The sequence below is a fragment of the Phocoena sinus genome, chromosome 21 (genome assembly GCF_008692025.1).
Source record: "Phocoena sinus isolate mPhoSin1 chromosome 21, mPhoSin1.pri, whole genome shotgun sequence".
NCBI lineage: Eukaryota > Metazoa > Chordata > Mammalia > Artiodactyla > Phocoenidae > Phocoena > Phocoena sinus.
The window spans coordinates 34,600,435-34,618,642 of NC_045783.1; the positions used below are offsets into that span (position 1 = coordinate 34,600,435).

At 48.2% G+C, this 18,208-nt stretch overlaps 1 protein-coding gene across 7 annotated transcripts in view; it reads left to right on the top strand.

The window, feature by feature from the left end:
- The window catches only part of CSGALNACT1 (chondroitin sulfate N-acetylgalactosaminyltransferase 1), a 322,544-nt gene that overhangs the window by 269,518 nt on the left and 34,818 nt on the right, over positions 1-18,208 (top strand). For all 7 annotated transcript variants that reach the window (XM_032618631.1, XM_032618633.1, XM_032618627.1 and 4 more), the window contains one exon: positions 11,916-12,132. In XM_032618631.1, coding sequence (XP_032474522.1) covers positions 11,916-12,132 — 217 coding nt within the window. The remainder of the gene's footprint in view (positions 1-11,915; positions 12,133-18,208) is intronic.

Below are 18,208 nucleotides of genomic sequence, written 5' to 3' on the forward strand. Positions count from 1 at the left end.
GGATGTCCAACTTGGGATATTCCTTGAGGCACAAAGCAGTCGACATGGATGCTTTTGACCTTACCCTGTGATTCGATTTTTAAGACCAGGAAGTAAGAGCTTGGTCTCGTGAAGTATCTTGTTTAAAGTGTTGTGAAGTGAGTGTGAAGCCAGGGTTAGACCGGGGTCTCTGGCTTAGGTGCTGCCAAGCACAGTGACTGTCAGGACAGCTTGGGGCCTGGACGTGTCCGCAGCGGGAAGGAGGCTGCTCTAACTGTGATGATGATGGAAGGGGTGTAGGCATGCTGTGGTGCAGGGTGGTGCTAACCACCTCTGTGTAGGGGTGTAGTCAGATAAAGGGTTGTGGTATCTAATAACTACAGGTCAGTGATTTGAACATTCCAGTTGATATTATACATTAGAAATGGGTTTCTCAAGCAACGGGTAAAAAAATTCTGTTGCGATATTGCTAAGAATCTGCCTTGACTCAGATTTTATATATGCTAGCTTGTATATCACCAGGCCTTTTACCAGAATATCAAGAATCCTGGTCTCATACAGATGGCCAAAAGGCACATGAAAAGAGCTCAACATTCCTAATGATTAGGGAAATGCAAATCAAAACTACAATGAGGTACCACCTCACACCAGTCAGAATGGCCATCATCAAAAAGTCTACAAATAATAAATGCGGGAGGGTGTGGAGAAAAGGGAACCCTCCTACACTGTTGGTGGGAATGTAAATTGGTGCAGCCACTATGGAAAAACAGTATGAAGGTTCCTTAAAAAACTAAAAATAGAACTACCATACAACCCAGCAATCCCACTACTGGGCATATACCCTGAGGAAACCATAATTCAAAAATAGTCATGTATCACAGTGTTCATTGCAGCTCTATTTAAAATAGGCAGGACAAGGAAGCAACCTAAGTGTCCATTGACAGATGAATGGATAAAGAAGATGTGGTACATATATACAATGGAATATTACTCAGCCATAAAAAAGAAAGAAATAATGCCATTTACAGCAACATGGATGGACCTAGAGATTAGCATACTAAGTTAAGTCAGAGAAAAAGACAAATATCATATGATATCACTTATATGTGGAATCTAAAAAATGATACAAATGAACTTATTTACAAAACAGAAATAGACCCACAGACACAGAAAACAAATTTACAGTTACCAAAGGTTGGAAAGGAGGGGAGGGATAAATTAGGAGCTTGGGATTAACATATACACAGTACTATATGTAAAATAGATAACCAACAAGGACCTACTGTATAGCACAGGGAACTATACTCAATATTTCATAATAACCTATAATGGAAAAAAATCTGAAAAAGAATATATGTATGTGTATAACTGAATCACTTAGCTGTACACCCAAAACTGTCACAACATTGTAAATCAACTATACTCCAATAAAAAAATAAAATTAAAAAAAATAAAGAATCCTGGTCTCTGGGTCCACAGTGACTTAAAAGAATGAGTTATTGGATCCAGCTTCCAAGCATATTTGATGCCATTGTATTGATATATAGCACAGCAAGAGGAGGGCTTGCCCAAGCCCGGACCCATCTGACTGAGAGCAGTGATGCAGTCAACGACGAATGGGGCCAAGGGGCATGATGTCATAGTATTGATAATAATAGTAATGACGTCGTTATCGTTATTACCACTGCTGACATCACCGAGTGCTTCCTGGGTACCAGGCATATTTACATGTGTTAATTTATTTAATCTTCACAACATCCGTATAAAGAAATAGGGCTGTATTTTTATTGATCCCATTTCTTAAAGATGAGGAAAGTGGTTGAATCAATCCATAATACGTTATCTCACAATCTTCAAAACTGAGTCTTGAGACTGACTTTTCTGATATACTTTGGACAGTTACTGTCTTTCTGAAGTATCTTTATTGATGTTTTTCTGTTCTCAAAAGTCAATCTCAAAAAGAAAGGAAGAACAGAAAAGAAAGAAGACTTGTAAACAGCCTTTTGATGGTGAAGGTTGATCGACCTTTAAGAGCTTGGGCATGACAGGCTGTTGGATTCACAGCCGTCCTGCCCGTCACCCTGTGAGCAGCATGTCATTCGTAACGTGGAACAAGTTACTCACTTACCTTCTGGAAAGGCCTCCATTCTCCCGTCCGTAAAAGGACGTGGTAAAGGGCGGACCCTCTGGAAGCCTCCTTCGAATCCAGGTGGTATTTGTGAACATGGTCTCAGCAGCCACGAGCAGGCACAGCTGTTTGGGCTGCGTGGCCTCTGCTTCGGGGTGAGCTGGACGAGTGGTCGTGTACACACAGCTCACGGTCCCCAGAAAAACGGCGAGGTCACACATGCCCTGCTCTCTGACCCTTAACCCCTGCGCATTGCTGCTGCTGTATCTTGAGTTGCTGCTTTTCCCACATCCTGGACGTGCCGTCCGCAGCTGGTGGGAAGCGTGATAACGGTGCCCGAATTCCTGTCCCCGGGTTTGCTCTGGAGCCTTGAGACCCCCCTCCCTGGTCCCCGCTCCAGGCCCCTCAGACTGCTCAGTCGGGCAGCATCGCTCTGTGTGGCTTCCACGTTGGTTCCCTAGAGGGAGGAGAAGGGTGCATCCCCTGAGACCCCGTCCCCGCAGAGTGAGAGCTCGGGTGGGGTTGCGGTCTGTCCTGCCAGTGTGGAAGCCTGGCCTCCCCGGGAACCCGCTTTTCCACGAAACCTAAACGTCCTCAGGAGCCTTTTCCCGTGACTCCACTGTCACTTCTGACCTCGGCCCCTGAGCTGCGGAGGCTCACTTGGCCCGATTTCCCCCCCTCCAATCCTGCATTGCCTTCGGCTCTCCCCCGCACCCTCGGCCAGACCCCAGTGAGTCCCCTCGGCCGCTTTCTTCGCGGTGCCGACCCCCTGGCCCTGCACGTGTGTCCTGCAGAGCCAGCCTGGATCCGCAAATTCTGTCTCCCCGTCCTTGCTCTGCTTCTCCAGCTGCCGGGGACAGTCCCCTCGTGCTCGTGCTCTGTCGGGGCTCACGGGGGCCCCCTGTGCCCTCGTGCCCGGCTGTGGACCCCTCTCACCCTGCCTCGTGCTGCCCCGGCTCTCCCGTGTTGACCCTAACCCCCATTCTCAGCCTGGCCTTCCTCCTGCTGCAGGAGAAACTGGACATTCGTCTTCGTGCTTCCTTGAGTTCCTCGTCCCACCCCTGCGTGGTCCGCACCCTGCTAGCCTCCTGCCCTGTGCTGGGGGGTAGGTTGCCCCGTCTCTGTCCCTGGCCCTTCCCTGGGTGGGCCCCCCCCTCCTTCCATCCGTGTGTCCTCGTGATCTGTTTCTGTTTTGCTTCTTCCTCTCAGCGCGTGACGGACTTTTTCTTTCTCCTACTTTTCAAGTCTTTCATGAAGGACTTCAGGGACTTTCCAACCCTCTGAGTTCCTCTGGCTGCCACTCTGCTGGGCCCACCCTTTCTTACCCCGCACCTCCCCACCCCACCCGCCTTCTGTGCCGCAGAAACAGAGCTCTGGCTCCCGTGGAGCTCAGCTATGGGGGTGCACAAGGGCGAGGAGGGTGAACACCCTCAGGTAACGGGCGGCGACGGCTCTAGAACAGGGTGCGTGGAAGAGGGGACCTAGGGGGACGAGAGACGGCCTCGTGGAAGAGGTGCATCTGGGTCGAGACCTAAAAGGGGGGAAGGATCCGGCGGTGCCCAGCCTGGGGAGGCATCCCAGGCAGAGGCGGAGGAAAGGGCAAAGGTCCTGGCGCAGGAAGGAACTTGACAACTTCCAGGAAACAGAAGCAAGATGCTTTCCTCACCTAGTCCACTCCTGCCCCTCGACCTCTCATCCTCTTTCAGATTTGCTCCAGACCCTGTCGCCTCCGGGAACGTCATGGCCGGGGCCACTGTTGGTCCGCTTGCCATCCAGTGGGCTTGCCCCGTCCTCATCTTACTTGACCTTGACGCAGCAGCGGGCGCTGAGCTGCCCTGGCCCACCGTGAGCTTCCCTGCCGCCCAATCCTGCGCCTGACCTGGCAGCCTCCCTGCTGGCTACGCAGCACCTGCCTCCGGGGCCCCTCTTCTCACTCTCTACACTTCCGCAGCCCCCCAAACGCTGGGGCATCTCACTCTGCAAAGGGCCCATCTGCTGAGCTTCAGACACAAGCTCCTCAAGTCAGCATTTCAGACTTTTAACTCATAGGCCTCGCCTCACCTGCAGCTCACTCCCCTCGCCTGCCCTCTCACCTCTAACCGGTTCTCTCCAGCCTTTGCCACTTGCCCTCCTCTCGCTGGCGCTGTCTCAGCTTCCTGCTGAGTCACAGGGTTTCTTCCCTCAGTGCTCTGATCTCACCCCCGTCCTCCATCCACACCGCTGTCAGGAGATGGCACTAATGCCACTTGGCCTCTCCCCTGAGCTCGGGGAGGGTTTGCTCCCTAGGAGGCCCTGGTGGCCAGCGTGCTGTGCCCTTACCATACTGCCCAGCTTCACCTCCTCCACCTGCCTCTTGTGCCCCAGCCTGGCTGAACTGCTGCAAGTTTGCCAAACATAACAAGTTGGTTTTGTTTGTTCAGTATCTTTGTTATCTTTCCGTGGAATGTTCTCTCTGATTTTGTAGTCTTGGCAAACGCCCAGTCTCCAGTTCTGGTGAAATATCATCTGTCAGCCTGTCCACACCCTCAGCAGGTGGAGACGCCCTCCTTTCTGCTCCCTGCACCGTGGGCAGACTCTCAGGTGCTTAGCGTGTTATACGTGCCTTTTTGGTTTACCTGTCTGCCTTCTCTCTAGAATGTGAATTCTGAGAGCACAGTGATTTTCTTTTTTAATCTTTAATTTATTTTTGGCTGCATTGTGTCTTCACTACTGCATGTGGGCTTTCTCTAGTTGCGGTGAGCAGGGGCTACTCTTCGTTGCGGCTCATGGGCTTCTCATTGCAGTGGCTTCTCTTGTTCCGGAGCACAGGCTCTAGGCACGCGGGCTTCAGTAGTTGCGGCACGCGGGCTCGGTAGTTGTGGCGCACAGTCTTAGCTGCTCTGCGGCATGTGGGATCTTCCCGGACCAGGGCTCGAACTCGTGTCCCCTGCATTGGCAGGTGGATTCTTAACCACTGTGCCACCAGGGAAGTCCCCACAATGATTTTTTTTTATCACAACCCTCTTTATATCTCTAATGGAGAACACGGTCCATGGTGAATGATACCCATAAGGAAAATCAATAAGGATAAAAATAACCATGTCATGTGACTATGAATTGTGCGTGGCTGGTGGTACACCTGGTGAGGAGCCCAGCCCACCGCTGTGCTGGGTTCACAACACGTCTTCGCTTCCCACTTAGTATCAGGTACATGACTGTCTTCGTGGAGTTGATCTGTAGCTTTGTGGGGAAAAGATGGCTCTGAAAAGAAGTCGACTGCCAGTATCAGTGATGAAGTAGGGAGGAACCCTCAGTAAGTGAGGTTCTTAGAAATGCAATAAATAGGAATAAAAAAGGGGATTCATGAATTGTTTCAGCAAGGACATCAGTCGGTGCAGCCGTTTCTTATCAAAAGAAATGTTTAGTGAAAGTTAATGGGGATGAACCTGAGTCAGGACGAGTACAGAAGCGGCTGTGAGCTGATGCCCTGTGATGCAGGAGAAACAAGGTGTGTGCAGGCATCCCGTAACCTGGCAGAGGTGGAAAGCTGTAAAGTGGTTACTTTTTACTGTCTTTATGGGGAGAATTATTTACATTGTGGTCTCTGAGCATTTGGGGATTCACAGCAGTCTTTCGCAAATGTCAAATGTCTGCTACTTTCCCTAAGAAAATAGAGCTGACAACAGATGGCACTGTGATGATGTCTTGTTATCCCACGTGGCCTGAGAATGAGACGTTTCATCTAAGTGGAATTCTCTAGATAACTGAAGCACCACAATAGTAGAAAATTACCATTGTGAAATAAAATCTTTCTCAGGTATGTCCCAGTTTCTCTTTCTGAACAGACTAAGGAGATTAGGCTCCTACGCTGATGTCTTCAAAGGCAGTTTACATGGGTGGAGTATTTTTTTTCCTTTATATTAGATGATCCCAGACATTTCTGTTAAATTAAAAAAAATAATAACATTCTGTCTCCCCCTGCTGTTAGGAGGTGACCTGTCACTACTTACTACTGTCAGCATTTCTGCCTGTTACACCTTTTCTTTCCGCATATACTTTCCTTTTTCTGGAAATTTTTTTTTCATGAAAATCCCCCCCCCCCTTTTCAAAATTTACTACTTTTAATGTGTTGTAGACTCTGAACTCAGATAATTGTTATTTAGCAGCTGTTAGACCTATGTGTAAAAGAAAGAGAAAAGCTCCAAGGGGGCCTGTAAGGGCTATCCGAGGGTAGAGGAGCTATGAACTGTGGTTTTTACCACAGACCTTATGTCGTTTGTCTGACTTCTCAGACGCTGCTGCTTCTTCCTTTGCTCTGAGGGGTTCGTGTTGGGTATGGAAGACGACCTTGAGGGAGGAAACAGCTTCCCTGGGTCTCGGTGTACTCGTCTGTAAAATGAGAGGCTGGAGTAGACCATGTCCGGGGGCACATGTGTCACGGGCCAGGAGAGCAGCTCCACACAGAGGTGTTTAAGCTCTCAGATCCGCGTGTCTGGAGGAGCGAGCGATCACTTAGGATTGAGAAAGTCTGGGAATCTTCCCAGGGGAGGAGGGTCCTGTTTAGAAGGGGTGAGGGGGGACCGGTGGGGACCTGTGTCTTGAGAAAGTGCCAGGCCTTTTCACAGGACAGCAGTTACTGCGGTAAAATACACATAACGTAAAATTCACCACTTTAAGCTTTTTTTCTTTTGGCCACACTGCGCAGCTTATGGGATCTTAATTCCTCAACCAAGGATTGAACCCGCGCCCTCCGCAGTGAGAGCATGGAGTCCTAACCACTGGACCACGAGGGAATTCCCTATTTTAACCATTTTTAGGTGTACAGTTCATTGGCATTAAGTACACTCACATTGTGTGTAACTGTCATCCCCACGCATTTCTAGAACTTTTTCATTATGTCGGACTGAAACTCCGTGCCCGTTAAACACTAAGTCCCCTCCCCCTGCCCCACCCTCTGGTGAGCCCCAGTCTACTGCCTGTCTCTGTGAATTTGACTACATTAGACTCCTCGTACGAGGGGGTTCATACAGTCTCTGTCCTTTTCTGTCTAGCTGACTCCACTTAGCTCGTGTTTTCGGGTCCATCCATGCTGTAGCATGTGTCTGAATGCCATTCCTTTTTAAGGCTGAGTAACATTCCATTGCATGTGTAGACCACGCTTTGTCCATCCATTCAAACCCATGGAGGTTTGAGTTGTTGCCACGTTTGGCTGCTGTGAATGATGCTGCTGTGAACATGTGTGTACACGTGTCTGTTCGAGTCTCTGTTTTCAGCTCTTTTGGGTGCACACCCAGTAGTGGAGTGGCTGGGTCAGATTATAATTCTGTGTTTAACTTTTGAGGGAACTGCCAGGCTCTTTTCCATAGCTGCACAATTTTACATTCCCACCAGCGTTGCACTTTCGGTTCCAATTTTTCCAGGGGGAAGAGCAGTTGTATATGCTACATGCTCGACATAAACCCAGTTTCATTTGAGGCAGGGGCAGGACGTACAATGAGGACAGGAGTTCGGAGCCAGATGAGGGAGGGTTTGAAGGCTTGGCTGTAGTATTGGTGCTTTGCTCTCTGGGCTGTGAGAAGCTGGGGGGCTTCTGAGCCGGGCCAGAGCAGGAGTAGAGTGATGCTATAGGAAGCTAAGGGCCCCAGGGTATGTGCAGGATGGACCGGGCCCTGGAAGTGGGGCAGGGTTGTCAGAGGCGGCAGGTATCTACATGGGGGACCTGGGCTCCATGCAGAAGATAGGAAAGGCGGGGATGAAAGTGGAGACACCTCTGGGCTCAGCAGTGCAGCACTGGCCGCAGCCATGTCCACTCGTCCTGAGTGAGGGTGGGGACGTGAGGGCGGGGACCTTCGGCATCATGATTTCTGAGGTCCTTAAGTGGAAGGCAGGATGGAGGGGTCACGTCCGCATCTGGTAAGCTCCTCGCCTACTGAAGGAGCAGACATTTGCAGCAGACCGAGGAGCTGTATCTTGGATTCCTGGAGGTGTCCGCATCTAGTTGTTGGTCCTGGGGCCCGGACCCCTGGAGGAGAGCAGGTCAAGCACGGGTCTGCCTGCACGGGGAGCAGAAACAGCAAACTCACAGGAAGGTCGGCACCTAGTGGCCGAAAGAGGGAAAAGGCGTTAGACTAAGCTCTAAGCCAGCTCCAGAGTCCTTATTTATTTATTTATTTATTTTGCCGTACGCGGGCCTCTCACTGTTGTGGCCTCTTCCCGTTGCAGAGCACATGCTCCGGACGCTCAGGCTCAGCGGCCATGGCTCACGGGCCCAGCCGCTCCGCGGCATGTGGGATCTTCCCAGACCGGGGCACGAATCTGAGTCTCCTGCATCGGCAGGCGGACTCTCAACCACTGCGCCACCAGGGAGGCCCGTTTGGGGTGGATTTTATTCTTTTTTTTTTTTTTTTTTGCGGTACACGGGCCTCTCACTGCTGTGGCCTCTCCCGTTGCGGAGCATAGGCTCCGGATGCGCAGGCTCAGTGGCCATGGCTCACAGGCCCAGCCACTCCGCGGCATGTGGGATCTTCCCGGACAGGCGGACTCTCAACCACTGCACCACGAGGGAGGCCCAGTCCTTATTTTGATCTTTAATTTGCATAGTGGATAAGAATGATACTGCCCTATAAAATATAACCAGGGAGGTATTCGCGTGGCCAACCTGCTTTGCTTTTGCCATTGTGCGCGCAGCTCGTTGGCTGAAAACCCGATCCTGCCGCGGTGCTTCTGCTCCCTTTCTCTCAGAGGGAGACTGTCCGACTTTCCAGCCCTGAAGGTTTCCAGGAGGCACGGGCTTTGTTTAGGTGCTGTCCTTATGTCACAAGGAGACTGGGGTCGGGGGACGTACCTGTGGGTGTGGTGGACGAGGGCTGGGGCAGGGTTTTGGTGGACACAGGCTGCAAGAGAGCTTTAAGTAACTTATTTAAAATAGATGGGAGTAAGGGATCTAAAATCAGGTTTATAAGACATAATGAATTGAATTAGGCAGAGTGGGGGGAACTATGCTAAAAAGTTGCTGACGTAATAGCTGTTTCAAGGCTCAGGATGCGGGTGATGCCGACAAAGCAGCTGGAGCTGTGGCTGAGATCAGCCTGGTCCACTGGCTCCTGGTGGTCCCGGAGGCGTTGGGGGAGGGTGTGTCCGGGAACCAGGAAGGCAGGCTGCTCCTGTCCCCCGGGATGCTGTTGCGGCTCCCTGCAGGCGTGGTCGTAGGAATCATTATTAATAAGGACTGCTATGTTCTCTGGTTCTTTATAAATGCACGCCCATCTCTTGAGACAGGTGCATCTTCAAATCTGTGGATTTAGATTTTAAAAGTTAATGATTCTGATCCTGGTGCTGAGAAAGAAAATGACTCCCAATTCTGTGAAGCCATCCCGGCCCGCATACTTGCTATCCGCAGGTTCAGCTGTAGCAGCCTTGCGCGGGGGTTGCCATGGAGAGCAGGGGTACTTGCCGGCCCCGGGTCACAGCTGTGTTTCCGTCCAGCAGAGATGCTGTTAACTGAGCCAACTGCTTCCTGACTCAGCCCCACCTCACCTGGGCCCCTGGGAGCTGGTGGCTGCCCAGCTGCTCTGGGCAGCAGAGGTGGGAAGAGCCCATGTCCTCTGCGAGGACCAGTTGCCTGAAAGGGTGAACAGGCTTCGAAGGGAGCCACTTCACGTTTTCAGAGACATCCTCCGAGCCTCGTGAGAAGTGCCCCTCCCTTCTCCCATGAGTGGTCCCGGTGGGGATGCTGGGACCTCGTCCCAGCAGGAGCTCGGCAGACCTTCTCTCAGCTTCCCTGACCTGCACTGGGGACCCCAGGGGGCTTCAGGTGGGAGCTCTGCCCCGTCCTCGTAGCCCTGCACCCAGGTCCTCGAGTCCCCGAGCCGCCGGTGTTGGGCTGTGCGTGTGAACCTCTGGGCGGTGGCAGGTGAGGCCCCCTGGAAGATTCGCAGCCCAGGCTCCTCTCTGCGGCCCTGGAGGGAGATCAGAGAGGCCGCAGAGCCAGGGGTATGGGGTGAACAGCTCCTGGAACGGGAAGAACAGAGGCGTTTGTGCAGCAGACCTGTGGCCCCCACAGAAGAGAGGAGAGCGGGGGCGAGGATGAAAAGAGAAGGGCTCAGAGAGGCCTGGAAACCGGCGAGCCCAGGAGGATGCCTTCTGTGGAGTCGCCTTTGTAGCTACTCAGGGCCTAGGGTGCGGCCCAGCCAAAGTAGGGGCTCAGAGGAAGGGAGGACGAGAAAGAGAAAACCTGGCCAGTCAAGAGAAGAGAGACGAGGACGCTTCTCTGGTGACTTGTCGAACTGGATGGGTTTTTCTGCCGGTAGGAAAACACCCACAAGCCCAGTGACACGGGGAGGTGTGGAACTTAGGCCCCAGCGGATGGTTGGCTCGCGAGGTGGGGAAGTTCCGTCTGGTCAGGGCTGCGGAGCCTCATCCCGTCGTTGAGCGAAACGCTGGGTCACACGGTCCGCTCAGCAATGAGACAGTGGAGTTCCAGTGATGGCGACACTTGGGGGGCCCATCGTCGCCCCAAGTAGGCTGGCTCTGAGGTGCTGGTTGTGCTGCTTCCCAGAGGGGAAGTTATGCAAGACGTGCACCTGCCGCTGTGCTGGTACTGTACATGCCGTCTGCTTTAGTGCTTCCGGAAGCTTCCTTGGGGCCACATGACCCATGGGAGCGGCCCGAGTGGCTCCCAGTGCCCCGAATGGACCACTGTGGTCACTTCATATGAAATGGCTGTCATTTCTCAGAGATCGTTTTAACACACTTCTTAAATTAAATATAATATTAAAGTATGTATCTTATCATATTGTAGAAATGTAGATAAATAGCAGAAAAGAAAAAACACATAACCCTTCTCCACAGCACAGCCAGTCTTATTTTGACGTATTTCCTTACAGTCCTTTTTTAAATGCCTCTGAATAGTATAAATGCAGGTTTGTATCCAACGTTACAAACTTTTTTTTTAACATCTTTATTGGAGTATAATTGCTTTACAATGGTGTGTTAGTTTCTCCTTTATAACAAAGTGAATCAGTTATACATATATATGTGCTCCCATATCTCTTCCCTCTTAGGTCTCCCTCCCTCCCACCCTCCCTATCCCACCCCTCTAGGTGGTCACAAAGCACCGAACTGACCTCCCTGTGCTATGCGGCTGCTTCCCACTAGCTCTCTATTTTACATTTGGTGGTATATATATGTCCATGCCACTCTCTCACTTTGTCACAGCTTACCCTTCCCCCTCCCCATATCCTCAAGTCCATTCTCTAGTAGTTCTGTGTCTTTCTTCCCATCTTACCCCTAGTTTCTTCATGACCTTTTTTTTTTCTTAGATTCCATATATATGTGTTAGCATACGGTATTTGTTTTTCTCTTTCTGACTTACTTCACTCTGTATGACAGACTCTAGGTCCATCCACCTCACTACAAATATCTCAATTTCATTTCTTTTTATGGCTGAGTAATATTCCATTCTATATATGTGCCACATCTTCTTTATCCATTCATCCGGTGATGGACACTTAGGTTGCTTCCATGTCCTGGCTATTGTTAATAGAGCTGCAATGAACATTTTGGTACATGACTCTTTTTGAATTACAGCGTTACAAACTTTTTACCATGTGTTTTTTTGAGGTCTTCATAACCGATTTTTAAATTGATGGTATTTTCATTTCTTTTGCTATTTAAGTGGGAGCATTTTGAGTTTTCTAATAAGTATTAGGTGTGGAGATTTAATCTTAATTTTTTAAAGTAAGGCATTTTGTGCTAGCTCTTGGCTATTAAAAACACTCAGCAGCCACGGTTAATTTTTAGAACTGTCTCTCCTTGTGTCTGTTAACAGGGATCTACCGCACAGAAAAGGATAAAGGCACTTTGTACGAGCTCACGTTCAGAGGGGACCACAAGCACGAGTTCAGACGCCTTGTCTTGTTCCGACCGTTTGGCCCCATCATGAAGGTGAAGAAGGAGGATTTGAACATGGCCGGCACGCTGGTCAATGTCATCGTCCCACTGGCCAGGAGGGTGGACAAGTTCCGGCAGTTCATGCAGAATTTCAGGTGGGCCTGTCAACACGTGTGTGTGAAACCCTGATGGCGCGTCCTGTCCCTCCCTGGTCCCTGCCCAGCACGAAGGCCCCTGTCTCTCCCTGTTCGGCTCTATTTTCTTCCTGTAAAGTTTATCGTTGTATCTGCCTTTCCCTAAAGCAATTAGAAAGCTGCCAGATAAGCGATTTACCTTCAGAAGCGAAGGTTAGGAGGACTGGGTTTTCATCGGGATCTGTAGGGTCATGCCTGCTGGGTTCCATTCTGACTGCAGTTGGGGGACCACGAGGCCGTGCTGTCCCCTCACTGGACTGGGCCCCTCCCAGCCTCCGAAAGGCCGGCACCCGCGTGGCCATGGACCTGTGTGCTCGGCTGCAGCCTGGCTTCCTTTGGTGTCCTGCCCTGGCAGTGGCTGGAATGCATTCAGTCAGAGTCTTTTTTATTTTAACCTGTGTCTCCTCGGAGATTACATGTAAAATTATGCCGAGAAGCCTCCCAGCACTCATTTTTGTAGCTACTCAAGAAGATTTAAGCGGGTTTTATGTTCCGATGCGGTGTGTAGTTTTTACACGTGTCTTCAAGCTCCTGACGGTGCGGTGTCGGATCTTACACTCTTGTGGATGACACTCACGCGCTGCTTGAGGTCAATCGGCTAGCTGACTTGGCCAGCTTATTTTGAAGATAGAACGTCATGTGTGCCTAATGATAAATATCAGAAGATCAAACTTATTTTTAATCTTTTATCATTAAATTCACTTTATTAAAAGCCAGTAAGGCTCAGTATAAGGGTGTAGTTGATGCTTCTCAAAATTCTGGATAATGAACACGTTTGAAGAGTAACCCGTTTCTGGCCAGCTTCAGAGATGGGAGTAAATGAAGTCTAGCACTTATGTATCTGGGTCCCTTTCTGTCTTGTAACCTCAGTCTGAATGTGTCCTTCAAGCAAAGAAGACAGCTCCTCTCAAGATGGCCCTTCCCTCAAGATGGTCTCATTCCAGCTTCCAGAACCTTCTCCACTAGCATATTCAGGCCTGGAGATGATAACAACTCTGCAGTCAGTAGGAGGGGATATTGCTCTCATCCCCGTGTCCTCCTTACACCCTATCATTAAGCTTTGTAAATAGGTCCTTAATACATCTTCTCCAACTAAAAAGAGTAACCCTTTTCTAGCTACATTTTAAGGTCAGAACCCAAGAGTCTTTGGGGGGCCCTCTGACCTGGTCTTCCGTGAGTTCAGAATCCCTCAGCGGCACTCCTGATACGGCTGTGTGCGTGTGGTGTGTGCACATGTGTGCCAGGGCGAGCTGCAGCTCCGGGCAGAAAGCTCGCTGTTACTTGCACCTGAAGTCTGCCTCCCTGTAATTTCTACCCAGTGGGTCTAGTTGTGGCCTTTGAAGCAATGGCTGCCTTTGTCTTCTCCGGGTTTGGGAGCTGGGCCTTCACATGACGTCCTGTGGAGTTGGCTGAGCTGATCTTCCCACACCCACACCCCATCAGTTTGGAGAACACCCCGGCGCACAATCCCACGACTGTTGGCAGTGCCCCTCTGGCTCTGGCACTGAAGTGTCTGTGTGGCTGTGGCTCCCTTCAGCCCCCCTGGGTGCGTCTGTGTCCCTCTCTGCCTTCTCTTCGGACCGGCAGAGTGCACTGGCCAATGAAGCATCCATCCTGGGAGGACAGACCAGGCCTGAAGGCAAACCCTGACTCCCAGCAGCCAGTGTACCTGTTCCCAGGACAAGTTTATAGAAAGTTCCCTCGGCCAGGAAGCTGCCTGGAGCCTGGGGCGGGGCCCTGAGGTTGGCTTTAGCACACAGGCCGGTCGATAGAGAGCTGAGCTTGGCGAGATGGTGCCCCCGCCGGAGGGCTGTCTGCTCAGGGGACAGCCAAGTCCTCCTTGCAGGACTCCGGAGCCTGGAAGAAGGATTCTCTTGGGTGCATATGACTAATTATTATGACTGATTATTGCCTTAGTGTCACAAGGATGGAAAGTAATTAACAGTAGGAACAAAATTAGAAGGGAAATATTGTTGAAAAAAGAAAAACCTTTACAAGTCTCCAAAGTAGAAGTGCTGAAATGAATGTCATTCTAGTTAATGTTTTAAAAACAAAAATCCAGGGGTCCTTTCTCTTGCCTGTCACTGTTCAGATGCCTGCTGTAGCACGTGGGCAGGAGAGGGTGGTCAGGGAGACTGGTTCCTTGGGGACAAGGAGGGCCTGTGTGTGCACCGGACACTGGACCAGGTGGAGGGATAAGAGGAACCTGGCTTCATGGAGAGAAGAATCTTAGTCCCACAGAGATAGAAATAGAGACCAGGACAGTGGGCCAAGAAAGGCTTTCCAGATGGAAGGCGCTTGAGCAGAGGTGGACAGGGGAGTCTGCTCCGTGGACCAGGGGCTTCCGAGCACGTTGAGGTCTCTGAAAAATTGGGATGATAGAGGGTACTTAAGCCTGGGGTATTTAATTCCGGGTCAGAACTCAGTAAAGGTGGCATTTCAAGTCGGCCTGCAGAGAATGGATTGTTCAGAGCGTGGCTTTAGGACAACTAACCAAACAGCAGAAAAGATTTAATTCTGACTTTACACCAAAACCCAAAGTAACCTCTGGTCAATTAAATATTTAAATGCCATTAAATTGACCATAAGAGTATTGGGAGAAAATATAAGGGGCTAATTATTCAATATTTGATGTTGTCTTTATGAAATCCTTTCCATCCCAGGAGTGGAAACTGTTAACTGTGGTTGGCACTGAATATGGAACTATGAGTGATTTTTATTTCCTTCTTTTGGATTCTCTCCATTTTATAAATTTTTGTATTTTGTAAATTTTTATATAGTTAGCATTTTTTAATGTTTTCTTTAAAAATTCAACAAAATATATTTTTTGCTTTTATAATTTAAACCTTTTAAGTTTATAAAAGTGACACGTGGCTATTATGAGATGTTTAAACAGTAGAACACAACCAGGAGTAAATTATTTAAAAATTCACTTTTGGCCCTGCTTCCCTAAATTAGCCATTTTTAACATTAATTGAACATTCTAGGCACCTTTCTTTGCATATACACAGTTAGAAAAATAACATGCTTGAAATGTAATTAAGCATGAGACATGCAATATGTTCTATTTTTAATTAAAGTATTAAATTTTACTTTACTTAAATTTATAGAAGAGAATCTGAAGTACAACAGAAGAAATTGCTGATCTTTGAGAAAATGTTTCTATGCTATAAAAGATCCCTCTAAAATTAAAAAAGTGACTTTACAAACCAGAACATATTGGAATCATTATGTATTTTTACTCCATATTTTAGTTTTAGACTACATTGGTTGAAAAATTATAATAAGAAGAGGAGAGCAGCACAGTTATATTTTCTCGCTCTCCTGGTCCCATCTCCACATTTGCTCTATCATTTTTTTTTCCTTTAAAGTACTTTTTTTTTTAACATCTTTATTGAAGTATAATTGCTTTACAATGGTGTGTTAGTTTCTGCTTTATAACAAAGTGAATCAGTTAGACATATACATATGTTCCCATATCTCTTCCCTTTTAGGTCTCCCTCCCTCCCACCCTCCCTATCCCACCCCTCCAGGCGGTCACAAAGCACGGAGCTGATCTCCCTGTGCTATGCGGCTGCTTCCCAATAGCTATCTCTTTTACATTTGGTAGTGTATGTATGTCCATGCCACTCTCTCACTTTGTCACAGCTTACCCTTCCCCCTCCCCATATCCTCAAGTCCATTCTCTAGTAGTTCTGTGTCTTTATTCCCGTCTTGCCCCTAGGTTCTTCGTGACCTTTTTTTTTTCTTAGATTCCATATATATGTGTTAGCATATGATATTTGTTTTTCTCTTTCTGACTTACTTGACTCTGTATGACAGACTCTAGGTCCATCTACCTCACTACAAATAACTCGATTTCGTTTCTTTTTATGGCTGAGTAATATTCCATTGTATATATGTGCCACATCTTCTTTATCCATTCATCCAATGATGGACACTTAGGTTGCTTCCATGTCCTGGCTATTGTAAATAGAGCTGCAATGAACATTTTGGTACATGACTCTTTTTGAATTATGGTTTTCTTAGGGCATATGCCCAGTAGTGGGATTGCTGGGTCGTATGGTACTTCTATTTTTAGTTTCAACATTGTGAAAATGACTCTATTACCCAAAACAATCTACAGATTTAATGCAATCCCTATCAAACTACCACTGGCATTTTTCACAGAACTAGAACAAAAAAATTCACAATTTGTATGGAAAGACACAGAATAGCCAAAGCAATCTTGAGAATGAAAAACAGAGATGGAGGAATCAGGCTCCCTGACTTCAGACTATACTACAAGGCTACAGTGATCAAGACAGTATAAAAACATAAAAACAGAAATATAGATCAATGGAACAGGATAGAAAGCCCAGAGATAAACCCACGCACATATGGTCACCTTATCTTTGATAAAGGAGGCAAGAATATACAGTGGAGAAAAGACAGCCTCTTCAATAAGTGGTGCTGGGAAAACCGGACAGGTACATGTAAAAGTATGAAATTAGAACACTCCGTAACACCATACACTAAAATAAACTCAAAATGGATTAAAGACCTAAATGTAAGGCCAGACACTATCAAACTCTTAGAGGAAAACATAGGCAGAACACTCTATGACATAAATCACTGCTCTATCACTTTTACCTCGTCACGGTTTGCAGCCCTTACACTTCGCATTGTAACCACAGTTCCTGTGTGTTAAGTGGATTTAGTGCATTCATCAGCTGTCCTCCCACAGCGGCTTCTTCATTCCTGAGGTTTGGGTTGTCTGGATTTCATGGTCAAGACATTTCTTCAAGAAGGGTCATGAGTGCTTGGGAATAGAATGTCTGCTTGTTATCTGCACAGTTTAAGAATGACGTGACTGGGCTTAAAACTCTGGATACACTTTCTTTCTTTAGGACCTTGTAGAGGTTCTTCTGCATCTGATGATACAGTGGTCTGATGATACCGTGGAGAAGTGTTAGGAAAGCTTTATTTTGTCTCTCCTGAAAATGACGGAAGAATGCCTTCCTTCGTTGTGAATCGTGATCACTTAATCAGCATATGTCTCACTCAGCTCAGTGCCTCTTGTTCTCTCTCCTGTAATTCAGTTTCCTTGTTTGTTTTGTGGATTCTTTCATTTCAGGGAACTTTTTCTGGTGTTCTAATTTTGAGTACTTCTCCTGCTTTGGATTTGATTTCTCTGCTTCTCAGACCCAGTTGTGCATTCCATAGGTTTTCTCCACTTACTAGCTTCTCTCTAGTTTTTAATGCATTAGTCTTTTATCTGCTTTCATGTAAGCCTTTCCTTTATGTGAGTAATCTGATTTTCAGATACATCTATTCTGTACCTTGCTGTTTCTAATTTACTTCTGTTTCTTTTGTTTATCACGTTATTTTTCTGAGCACAGAATGTGCTTCTTAATCATAATCTGTTATTTATATCATTTCCTCTTTGAACTTTTTTTATTGAATTCACATTTTTATTAAGAAAGTGTAAAACATTTGTAAGATGTTTTCTTCAATTAGAGTTATAGTTTCTCTCAGACTAGGTTTTTCTTTCGCGTTTTGAACACTCTTGCTTTCTGAATGCCCTCTCTTTCTTCCTTTAACTTTGCTGTTGTCCATCAGATGTGGCTGTCTGCTGTTTGTCTTTGTCCCTCTTGCGTGCGGCGTGCTTTCTGCCGCTCTGACGTTGTAGTGGTGGGTTGTCCTTGGCTGTCCCCCACCCTGACTGAGGGCTGTGTCACACTCCCAGCTGTATTTTGTGTTCTCCTCACGTTCTTCGTGGTCTGGAAGAGCAGGTGAAGGAGGAGACAGCTCCGCTGGCCTTTGTGCACCTTTCTTAGAGGCTCCAGATTCCTGCAGCCCCTCCAGGGCTGGGGGCAGGCGTGTGGTGGTACCAGCCTCACTCTACCTGGTTGTGGGTGGACCTTCGTCCTAAATGGTGGAGGGGGGATCCTTTGGCTCCTAGCAGGGTCCTCTGTTAAGGGCTGAGGCTAAAACGTCAGAGGGAATCGGCCCCCGTTCGTTCTCCTCTCTCATCTTACCCACCGGTTGTTTTCAG